This window comes from Rhinopithecus bieti, unplaced genomic scaffold, assembly GCF_001698545.2.
Source record: "Rhinopithecus bieti isolate Rb0 unplaced genomic scaffold, ASM169854v2 scaffold_10589, whole genome shotgun sequence".
NCBI lineage: Eukaryota > Metazoa > Chordata > Mammalia > Primates > Cercopithecidae > Rhinopithecus > Rhinopithecus bieti.
The window spans coordinates 3154886-3166558 of record NW_016807065.1 but is presented as its reverse complement, the minus strand read 5'-3'; the positions used below and the strand labels follow the sequence as shown (position 1 = coordinate 3166558).

General features: G+C 47.2%; 1 protein-coding gene across 4 annotated transcripts in view; it reads left to right on the top strand.

The window, feature by feature from the left end:
* Window positions 1-11213, top strand: part of ZNF557 (zinc finger protein 557) — a 15984-nt gene extending 4771 nt beyond the window's left edge. For 2 of the 4 annotated variants that reach the window (XM_017880005.1, XM_017880004.1), the window contains exons 3-8: window positions 1592-1701; window positions 2231-2319; window positions 2958-3084; window positions 8551-8646; window positions 9159-9241; window positions 10369-11213. In XM_017880005.1, coding sequence (XP_017735494.1) covers window positions 1671-1701; window positions 2231-2319; window positions 2958-3084; window positions 8551-8646; window positions 9159-9241; window positions 10369-11151 — 1209 coding nt within the window. In that variant the 5' untranslated portion in view covers window positions 1592-1670 and the 3' untranslated portion in view covers window positions 11152-11213. Of the gene's footprint in view, window positions 1-1591; window positions 1702-1941; window positions 2320-2957; window positions 3085-8550; window positions 8647-9158; window positions 9242-10368 lie in introns of those variants that run through there. The other 2 variants (XM_017880006.1, XM_017880003.1) reach the window with 2 other exon arrangements.
* Window positions 11214-11673: the final 460 nt, after the last annotated feature.

The window sequence follows — 11673 nt, the reverse complement described above, 5'->3', positions numbered from 1 at the left end:
TGGGGGCTGTGGGGGGTGGGGGGCTCTGAGGCTGCAGGCAGGAATGGGAAAGAGCCGCCCATCTCTACTTGGCTCCAAGTACCAGTGAACAACTGGCCTGTGGGGAATGGCTCTCCATTCACTCCTCTCCCAATCCTTCCCTCCCCGGACATTGGGGGTATGAGGGCCACCCAGGATAAATTCCCTGGGCAAGAGATCTAGGACGCCAGGGCCTGAATGCTGCATCTCAGTACAAATTCCTAGAGAGACTGAGTGGCCCTGCCTTCCATGAATAGCGAGCACCATCCACCCTCCACAGCTCTGTTTTGTCTACCTGGCCCAAACTCACTCTTACAGGTCTCTAACTCCAGACTGTGCCCCCCTCGCCAACCCCTCCCACACGCACACCCTTGGCCACTTTCTTTTTTTGTTTGTTGTTTTTTTAGACGGAGTATCGCTCTGCTGCCCAGGCTGGAGTGCAAATGGCGCAATCCTGGCTCACTACAAGCTCCACTTCCCAGGTTCACGCCATTCTCCTGCCTCAGCCTCCTGAGCAGCTGGGATTACAGGTGTGTGCCACCACGCCCGGCTAATTTTTAATGTATTTTTTAGTAGAGCTGGGGTTTCACCACATTAGCCAGGATGGTCTCCATCTCCTGATCTCGCAATCCGCCCGCCTTGGCCTCCCAAAGTGCTGGGATTACAGACGGGAGCCACCACGACCCACTGGCCACTTTCATCTTTGTGTGTATACACACACACACGCACACACACACACAGCCCTTCTTTTCTTGTAAAAAAGGAAACATTCCATATATACTATTTGGTACTTTTTTTCCCCTTAAATTTACTGAGGATAATAATCTATTGATATCTAGAGATCTCTCTTTTTTTAATGGGTACACTATAATGCCACAGTGAATAATCTCACACTACTCTCTTATATTTGTGTATCTTACAGATCGATTCTTAGAAGTTGTAGGAATCTAGGGTCTCTGATAGAAAATGGCTGGAGCTCTGCTGGGCTGGCATGAGGGGGGGAATGGGGAGGAGGAAATGAACTGAAATGGGGCAGTGACATCCGAGCTGGGTAAGGTGGAAACCAGGAGGGAGGGTGGCCAAGGCAGAGCACAGGCTGGAGAGGGGGTGACCGATTCAGGGCACGGGCTAGAGAGGGGATGACCGATTCAGGGCACGGGCTAGAGAGGGGGTGACCGAGGCAGGGCACGGGCTGAGAAGGGGTGACCGAGGCAGGGCACGGGCTGAGAGGGGGTGACCGAGGCAGGGCACGGGCTGAGAGGGGGTGGACCGAGGCAGGGCACGGGCTGAGAGGGGTGACCGAGGCAGGGCACGGGCTGAGAGGGGTGACCGAGGCAGGGCACGGGCTGAGAGGGGTGACCGAGGCAGGGCACGGGCAGGAGAGGGGTGACCGAGGCAGGGCACGGGCTGAGAGGGGTGACCGAGGCAGGGCACGGGCAGGAGAGGGGTGACTGAGGCAGGGCACGGGCTGGAGAGGGGTGACCGAGGCAGGGCATGGGCTGACGGGGGTGACTGAGGCAAAGCACGGGCTGGAGAGGGGGTGACCCAGGCAGAGTGTTCCTGTTTCTTCCAGAGTGCTTTCCTGAGAGCGCTGCGGAATAAGGGAGGAGCGTCCTGCTTCCCGGCTGCCCTGTTGCTGTCGGAGTCACAGGATGGCGGCCGTCGTCCTGCCCCCGACTGCTGGTGAGTTGTGGGGTCCTGGCATTTCTGAGTCCAGACTTGAAAGGCTCTGACCCACAGCATGGGACAGGAGCGAGTTGGGCAGAGCAGGTGAGGCAGGAGTGGAGCCCCAGGGCCCAGAGGTCCTCGGTGTCTGATCGGGCGGCTCTCGGGATTTGGGACTTAGGCGTTTGGGTGTCTGTGGATGTCGCCTCTGTGGTGAATGTGCTGGAACTTTTGAATTCTCCCTTTAGTTCTTTCTGTGAACCTGATAAAAACACAGTGACACCCTTGGAACTTCAGTTTCCTCATCTGTGAAGTGGGAATAATCCCTTCCCCAAGTGCGGTCAGACCTTGAGCCCTGTTACCTGGCGTGGATGCAGCAGGGCCATGCTCTGGTTTCCTTGGATTGCTGTCAGTGGGTGTTTGTGTGCAGTAGAGGTGGATGCTTTGTGGGTGACTGTGTCAACTGCAGGCAGGTGGGGGAGCTTCCAGGTGTGTGAGTGGACACAGGGCCGGTCTGGATTCCTGGGACTCATTTCTCCTCCTCCAGCTCTGTCTTCCCTGTTCCCAGCCTCTCAGCGAGAAGGACACACAGAGGGCGGAGGGCTGGTTAATGAGCTCCTGACACACTGGCTAAAGGTAAGTTAGATGTTCCTTTTTCCAAATCATAATTCCTTCAGCCAGAAGGTTGGACTCAATGCCTTTCAGTGGCCTGGACCTTCACGGCCAAACTCGCTCCTCAGGCATCCCAGGATCTCTGAGTGAGGGCTGCCCAGAAAATACCAGTGTGTGTCAACGTGTACTGCAGGTTCAGAGCTCCCTCCAGGGTCCCTGAGTACATCACGTGCTCCTGAGAGTTTTAAGGGAAAGCCAACTAAAGACATGACAATGTTCTAAGCCCAGCAATTAATGAAGGCTCGTACGGAAATCAATTCATTCAGCTGTAGCCAAAGTATTTCTCTGATTTCTGCTGTGTCACAGGGTCCGTGCTCCCCTGGAGACTGAGGGAACTGAGATCACAAGGAGCCCGCCAAGTCTGAGTGAGAAAAGAACGGCTGGCTCCCTGTGGTACTGGACACTGGGCACTGGGCCTGGGAGCGGCCTAAGGAGACAAGCATTGAGGGCTGAGCTCAGAAGCCAGGGAGGGGAGCTTGGAACCCCACCTCACATCTCATGCTCAGGTTTCCCTAGCCCTGGCTCTGTTCTGCTGGCCCCTCTTCCTGTGCACGTTGGTGAGGGTGGTCCTTGGCTAAGCTGTGATATCTGCAATGCTTTAGGGCTTGGTGACCTTCGAGGATGTGGCCGTGGAGTTCACCCAGGAGGAGTGGGCGCTGCTGGACCCTGCCCAAAGGACACTGTATAGGGACGTGATGCTGGAGAACTTCAGGAACCTGGCCTCCCTGGGTAAGCCTAATGTCATTCCTGCATTTATTTAATGACACAGGAAGTAAGTCTTGTTTTTCTTTTTTTTTTTAATTGAGGTAACACAGGACACAAAAGTCACCATTTAAACTATTTTAAAGTGCCCAATTCGGTGGTTTTTCGTAGGTTCACCGTGTGGTACAGCCATCACCACTAATTCCAGAACATAGCTGTCATGCCAGAAATAAGCCCCATAGTCATGAAGTGGTCTCTTCCCATTTCTCCCTCCCGAACACCTTGGCAGCCACTAACCTTTCCATCTCTATAGATGTATCTCTTCTTTTTGAGGAGGTTGTTTTTAGACAGTGTCTCCCTCCATCACCCGGGCTATAGTGCAGTGGTACAATCCTGAGTAGCTGGGACCACAGGTGCGCACCACCACGCCCAGCTAATTTGCTTATTTTTTGTAGAGATAGGGTCTTGCTCTGTTGCCCAGGCTGGTCTCAAACTCCTGGGCTCAGGTGATCCTCCTGCCTTAGCTTCCCAGTGTGCTGGGATTACAGATGTGAGCTACCATTCCTGGCCCTACTCTTGCCATTTTATATAAATGGAATCATATAAAATGTGGTCTTTTGTGTCTCACTTTTTGCTTAGCATAATGTTTTCTGTTTTTTTTTTGTTTGTTTGTTTGTTTGAGATGGAGTTTTGCTCTGTTGCCCAGGCTGGAGTGCAGTGGTGTGATCTCAGCTCACTGCAACCTCCACCTTCCAGGTTCAATCTGTTCTGCCTCAGCTTCCCGAATAGCTGGGACTAAAGGCATGCACCACCACGCCCGGCAAATTTTTGTATTTTTAATAGAGATGGGGTTTCACCATGTTGGCCAGGCTGGGACTCCTGGCCTCAAGTGATCCACCCACCTCAGCCTCCCAAAGTGCTGGGATTACAGGCATGAGCCACCACGCCTGGCTGATGTTTTCAAAGTATAGCCGTGTTGTGGCACATATCAGAACTTCATTCTTTTTGTGGTTAAATATTGTTCCATTATGTGTATATACCACTTTTTATAAAAATCAGTTCATCAGCTTGTGGAAATTTAGCCTGTTCTCATGTTTTGGCTAATGTGGGTAGTGCTGCTATAAACATTCATGTACAAGATTTTGCTTGAGCACCTGTTTTCTCTTGGGTATTTACCTAGGAGTGGAACTGCTGGGTCCTGTGTTAATTCTATGTTTAATGTGTTGAGGAACCTCCAAACTTTTCTACAGCTGCCGCACCATTTTACATTCCTACCAGCAATGTATGAGACCAGCAATGTATTACAATTTCTCTGCATCCTTACCAACATTCGCCTCTTTTCCTTTTTTTAAAAAAATTATGATAGCCATTCTTGTGGGTGTCTGTCTCATTGTGGTTTTTATTTCTATTCCCTAAAAAAAATGATGAGATTGGTCATCTTTTCTTGTGCTTGTTGGCCATTTATACATCTTTTTCGAAGAAATGTTCATTCAAGTGCTTTTTCCATTTGGGGGGCATTGTTTGCCTTTTTGTTACTGAGTTGTAAAAGTTCTTTATATGTTCTGGATCCTCGACCCTTATGAGATACATCATTTTCAGATATTTCCTCCCATTCAATGGATTGCCTTTTCACTATCTTGAATGACAGTTTTGCGGGAGATAGAACTCTCGGTTGATATTTTTCTTTTAGTACTTGGCGTATGTCATCATCCCACTGGCTTGTGGCCTCCCTGGTTTTTTGTTTTTTTTTTTTTGTTTTTTTTTTGTTTTTTTTTTTTTGAGACGGAGTCTCGCTCTGTCGCCCAGACTGGAGTGCAGTGGCCAGATCTCAGCTCACTGCAAGCTCCGCCTCCCGGGTTCACGCTATTCTCCTGCCTCAGCCTCCCGAGTAGCTGGGACTACAGGCGCCCACCACCTCGCCCGGCTAGTTTTTTTTGTATTTTTTTAGTAGAGACGGGGTTTCACCGTGTTAGCCAGGATGGTCTCGATCTCCTGACCTCGTGATCCGCCCGTCTCGGCCTCCCAAAGTGCTGGGATTACAGGCTTGAGCCACCGCGCCCGGCTGCCTCCATGGTTTTTGAAGAGAAATCAGCTGTTAATCTTGTACATGATGACTTATTTCTGCCTTGCTATTTTTCAGGAGTTTCTCTTTGTCTTTGGCTTTTGACCGTTTAATTTTAAGGTATCTCAGTGTGAGATTTTTGAGTGTATCCTATTTGGAGATCCTTAAGCTGCTTTGATGTATAGACTTGTAATTTCCATCAAATTTGGGAATGTTTGGCCATTATTTTCCATTTTTTTTTTTTTTTTTTTTTTTTTTTGAGACGGAGTCTTGCTCTGTCGCCCGGGCTGGAGTGCAGTGGCCGGATCTCAGCTCACTGCAAGCTCCGCCTCCCGGGTTTATGCCATTCTCCTGCCTCAGCCTCCGGAGTAGCTGGGACTATAGGTGCCCGCCACCTCGCCCGGCTAGTTTTTTGTATTTTAGTAGAGACGGGGTTTCACCGTGTTAGCCAGGATGGTCTTGATCTCCTGACCTCGTGATCCACCCGTCTCGGCCTCCCAAAGTGCTGGGATTATAGGGTTGAGCCACCACGCCCAGCCTCCTTTTTTTTTTTTATCATTATTTAGAGTCTCACTCTGTCACCCAGGCTGGAGTGCACTGGCACGATCTCAGCTCACTGCAACCTCTGCCTCCTGGGTTCAAGCAGTTCTCCCTGCCTCAGCCTCCTGAGTAGCTGGGATTACAAACGCACACCACACCACCACACCTGGCTAATTTTTGTGTTTTTAGTAGAGACAAGGTTTCACCATGTTGGCCAGGCTGGTCTCGAACTCCTGACCTCAGGTGATCCTTCCACCTCGGCCTCCCAAAGTCTTGTAATTAGAGCGTCACCCACCGCACCTTGCCAATTTTTCCGTATATTCCTTCTGCTCCTTTCTCTGTCTCCTCTCCAGTAGCAGCTCCCATTATGTGTATTCTGATGTTTGATGGTGTCTTCCGGGTCTCTTAGGCTCTGCTCATTTTTTTCCCCTTGATTTTTAATTTCTGCGCTACAGATCAGGCAATCTTGATTGACCTGGCATCAAGTTCACTGTTGTTTCTTCTGCCTGATCACGTCTTCTGAGGAACCCCTCTAGTAAATGTTTCATTTCAGATAATATATATTTTTCCATTTAAAAATTCCTATTTGGCTCCTTTTTATAATTTCCATCTCTTTATGCTTTTCTCTGTTTGGTGAGAATTCATCCTCATGGTTTTCATTAGTTCTTTGTACACAGTTTCCATGAACTCCTTGAGCATATTTGAAATAGTTGAAGTTGTTGCCTAACAAATCCAATGACTGGGTTTCCTTGTGGATAATTTCTGTTCATTTCTTTTTTCCTATAATGCAGTTTCATTTCTTTGTTTCTTTTTTTTTTTTTCCTTTTTTTTTGGAGACGGAGTCTCACTCTGATGCCCAGGCTGGAGTGCAGTGACACAATCTCGGCTCACTGCAAGCTCTGCCTCCCGGGTTCATGCCATTCTCCTGCCTCAGCCTCCCGAGTAGCTGGGACTACAGGCACCCACCACCACGCCTGGCTAATTTTTGTATATTTAGTAGAGACGGGATTTCACCGTGTTACCCAGGATGGTCTCAATCTCCTGAAATCGTGATCCACCCACCTCAGCCTCCCAAAGTGTTGGGATTACAGGCATGAGCCACCACACCCAGCCCATTTTTTTGTTTCTTTACATGCCTCATAATTTATTTGCTGAAAACTACTTTCAGAATATTACAATACGGCAGTTCTTTAAATCTGATTTTCCCCCCCTCCCCAAGGTTTGTTGTAGTTGGTATTATTTCTTTGTTTAGTGACATTTCTGAACGAATTTTGTAATGTCTGTATTTGTCATATGTGGCCACTGAAGTCTCTGTTCTATTAGCTTAATGTTCAGCTTGGGATTAATTTGTCAGAGATTTTCTTAAATACCTGGAACCCAAAAGATGACCAGTCTTTACCGATGGATCTGAATTACATGTTGGAGCATGCCTTCAAAACTCAGCTAAAGCACTTTACAACTCTGACTTAGCCTTCACTTCCTTCTTATGCAGAGCCTGAAGGTCAGTCAAAGGTAAGGGCTTGGTGCCTTCTCAGATCTTCTCTGAGCATGTGTTCCTCCCTGGGTATGAACATGGCCTTCTAGAAATGTGTGGAGGGCTGGGCACAGTGGCTCGCACCTGTAATGCTAGAACTTTGGGAGGCCAAGGTGGGCGGATCACCTGAGGTCAGGAGTTCGAGACCAGCCTGGTCAAGATGGTGAAACCATATCTTTACTAAAAATACAAAAAAATCAGCCAGGCGTGGTGGCACATGCCTGTAATCCCAGCTACTTGGGAGGCTGAGGCAGGAGAATTGCTTGAACCCAGGAGGCGGAGGTTGCAGTGAGCCGAGATCACACCACTGTACTCCAGCCTGGGCAACAGAGTAAGACTCCATCTTGTGGGGGTGATAAAAAAGGTGTGGGAAGATGCTCTACTCCCCCGAGCATCTTGTTCCCCACTTCTCCTCCCAGGTTTTTTGGTTAGTCTTGTTTGCTTCACAGTTTTCCCTTGCCCCCTTCAGCAGTGGCTGATTTGCCTTTAGATGTGTTGGGACACGCTTCCCTCTCCACCCTCCAGCTTCCATAGGTGTAGCCTCTTCAGACCTGGGAGAGTTTGGAGTTGATAAATAAAGGGAAGCCCTTTGATCCAGCCCATCAGGGAGCCAGCAGACAGGTCAGAACAACCAACCACAGGTTTTTGAGAATAAGGTACATTCTCTTCCCTTCAGTACTAGAAACACAGGTTGTTGTCTTCAAGGCAAATGGGGAATAGAGTGTGCGGCTAGAGTCAGTTAAAATGTCACAAATCCCTCTTACCCTGATTCGGCTGTTTGTCTCGATTAGGCATTCTCCTGTGGCTGTAAACTTTTGATAACATTCAAGAGCTCCAATGAAGCTGATTCTGTTTTTGCCCATTTACTTACTGTTTCTATGAAGGGATGAAGTTGGGGAGTTCCCTACTCCACTACTTTCACCAACATCACTTCTTTTAAGTCCTTCGTAAGCACCTCTGTTCCTAGCTCTGTGCTGGGATGTGGGTGTACAGTGAAGAATGCAACGTGGTCCCCACCCTCATGGAGCTGTCTGTCTAATGCTATCCACTACGAAATGAAGATCTCCTTCTTTCCCTGACTGTACATTCTCTGTAGTTAAATCTTCTGGGCTTTCAGATTCTGTATTTAAACCTGGACAGGGGCTTCTGGGACCAGTTATCCTGCAACCACCCTAGATATTGCTTGTGATTTTGTGTATGTGTGTGAAAGACAGTTGCTATATTTCTTCAATTTTGGCCTAATTATTCCTCTGCTCCTGAAGTCACACCTCTTCACCTTCAAAACTGATTGCAGTTTCATGGGGAGCTTGTCTGCTGCACAGTCCTCTTCCATCATGTGTCTTTTCTCCATGTACAGGGAACCAAGTTGATAAACCTGGTCTGATCTCCCAGTTGGAGCAAGAAGATAAAGTGATGACAGAAGAGAGAGGAATTTTCCCAGGTGCATGTCCAGGTGAGCACCAGGTGGATATAAGTCCTTGTGAGGAATAGCTCTGGCCAGGGACTGAGAAGATGGGAGTATTATAATACATTAGGAAACATCAGTCAGAGAACTGCATAAATGCCCCTTTTCCCAAGAAGGCCAAGAACATTTGGTCTGAGCCCCCCCATGTACTTTCATGACTGTAACTTTCTGTCATCTCGCACTTTACTTGGGCCTCAGGGGAGAAAAAAACACATGTCTCTTTTTCTGAAATTTAAGTCTCCTATGAACTCTTTGATCAGTTTCAGTCTACCTTGCCTTCCTGACAATTCCTTCATTCTGTCCACATCAATCTCAATCTTCCTAGAGTCTTTCTTAAATATTGCCTAAAATTGTCACAGCCGTATCTTTCATGGAATCCCTTCTCAAAAACCCTCACCTCTCAGATTCTGTCTTCACCCATGTATGCGTTTTACCATTTCACCATCAACTTAAATTTGCCTCTTTTCTATCAACTTAAATTTCTTTTTAACTTGTTTCAGATGTGGAGAATCCGCTTAAAGCCAAAGGGTTAACTCCTGAGCTGCATATTTTTCAAAAAGAACAATCTAGAAATATGGAAATGGTAAGACTAACATGGGTGATTTCTGTTTTTTTCATGGTAGGAGAATGCCCTACATGAGAAAAGCCACAAAGACTGGCTTTGTTGGCCAAGCGCAGTGGCTCATGCCTGTAATCCCAATACTTTGGGAAGCCGAGGCGGGTGGATCACAAGGTCAGGTGTTGGAAACCAGCCTGGCCAATATGGTGAAACCCCGTCTCTACTTAAAAAAAAAAAAAAAAAAAAGCCGGGTGTGGTGGTGCACACCTGTAATCCCAAATACCTGGGAGGCTGAAGCAGAAGAATCACTTGAACCCTGGAGGCGGAGCTTGCAGTGAGCCAAGATCGCGCCACTGCACTCCAGCCTGGGCGACGGAGCAAGACTTGGTCTCAAAAAAAAAGAAAGAGTGGCTTTATTAAAGGAAAGTGTCATTTTTCCAAGAGAAAGTTGTGTCTCCAAAGAGATACTGTGAAATTATTTTGAATTTGGAAAAAAGCATTAGCCCCAAACGTGTTTTTCCTGAGAATTCCCACAAGTAAGTATTTCCGGTAATCTGAGTCAGATATTGGGTATTTGAAAAAGAAATTAGCCGTAAATTTATTGGAAAATACTCTGTGAATATGATAAAGACTTGCGGAAAGAATCCATCTTTTTTAAATGCTAAGAATTCAAACTGACAGAAGCAATGTACCAGCACTCACAGTGGCAAAAACATTAATTCCAATACTATGATACACAACAGAATTCCTAGGAGAGGAAATTCCTCTGACAGCATTCAATGTTAAAAATATTATAAATGGGCTGGGCGTGGTGGCTCAAGCCTGTAATCCCAGCACTTTGGGAGGCCAAGACGGGCGGATCACGAGGTCAGGAGATCAAGACCATCCTGGCTAACATGGTGAAACCCCGTCTCTACTAAAAAAAAGAAATACAAAAAGACCTAGCTGGGGTGGTGGCGGGCGCCTGTAGTCCCAGCTACTCGGGAAGCTGAGGCAGGAGAATGGCGTAAAACCCAGGAGGCGGAGCTTGCAGTGAGCTGAGATCTGGCCACCGCACTCCAGCCTGGGCGACAGAGGGAGACTCCGTCTCAAAAAAATAAATAAATAAAAATATTATAAATGGTACTTATTAGTCATCTCTTAATCAACAGGAGAGGAATCATCTCGGAGCAGAACTCCACGAATGTAATGAGTGTTTTAAAGTCTTCAGCACAAAATCTTCCCTTATGCGGCACAAGAAGATTCACACTGGAGAAAAACGCTACGACTGCAATGAATGTGGGAAATCCTACAGCAGCAAATCTTACCTTACCGTTCATAAGAGAATCCACAATGGGGAGAAACCCTACAAATGCAGTGACTGTGGGAAAACCTTCAGCAATTCCTCATACCTCAGACCGCACTTGAGAATTCACACCGGAGAAAAACCCTACAAATGTAACCAGTGTTGTCGTGAGTTCCGCACTCAGTCAATCTTCACAAGGCACAAGAGAGTTCATATGGGCGAGAGTCATTATGTATGTAATCAGTGTGGAAAGGCTTTCAGCACAGGGTCATCTCTTTCTTTGCACTATAGCATTCATACAGGGGAGAACCCTTACGAATGCCACAATTGTGGGAAAACCTTCAGGAGGAGCTCGAATCTGACACAGCACGTAAGAACTCATACTGGAGAAAAGCCCTACAAATGTAATGAGTGTGGGAAATCCTTCACCAATAGCTTTTCTCTTACAGTTCACAGGAGAATACATAATGGAGAGAAATCCTATGAGTGCAGTGACTGTGGAAGAGCCTTTAATGTTCTCTCATCTGTTAGGAAACACATGAGAACTCACACTGGAAAAAAACCCTATGAATGTAATTATTGTGGGAAATCCTTCACAAGTAACTCGTACCTTTCTGTGCATATGAGAAGGCATATTAGGCAGATGTGAATTCAGTAACTGTGGGAAAAGCATTCATTGATCTTTCATGCCTCAGATAACATGAAAGAACTCTTCACCAGATGTATGAATTACCCGCTACTGTGTAACAAATCACCGCACAAAATTGTGTGGCTTCAAACAACAAACACTTATCTCACAGTTTTTGTAGGTCAGGAATTCAGAAACAATGTAGCTCCATAGTTCAGGATCTCTCAAGAGGTTACAGTCCAGATGTCAGCAGAACCATAATCATCCAGAATTTGTACTGGTGAAGGGACCACTTCCAGATGGCTCACTCACATGCCTGACAAGTGCATGCTAGCTCTTTCCAAGGGACCTGCACTTCCCAACCACGTAGGCCTCTCAACAGGGCTAAGTTTCTTTATGGAAGCGACTTCTCCCCAAAGCCAGTGATCTAAAGGAGCCAACAGAGAAAGCATAATGTCTTTTATGACTTAGCTTCAGAGAGAGGTGTTTTCATGTCCCTGTTACATTGGCCACACACACCAATCCTGATACAATGTGGAAGAA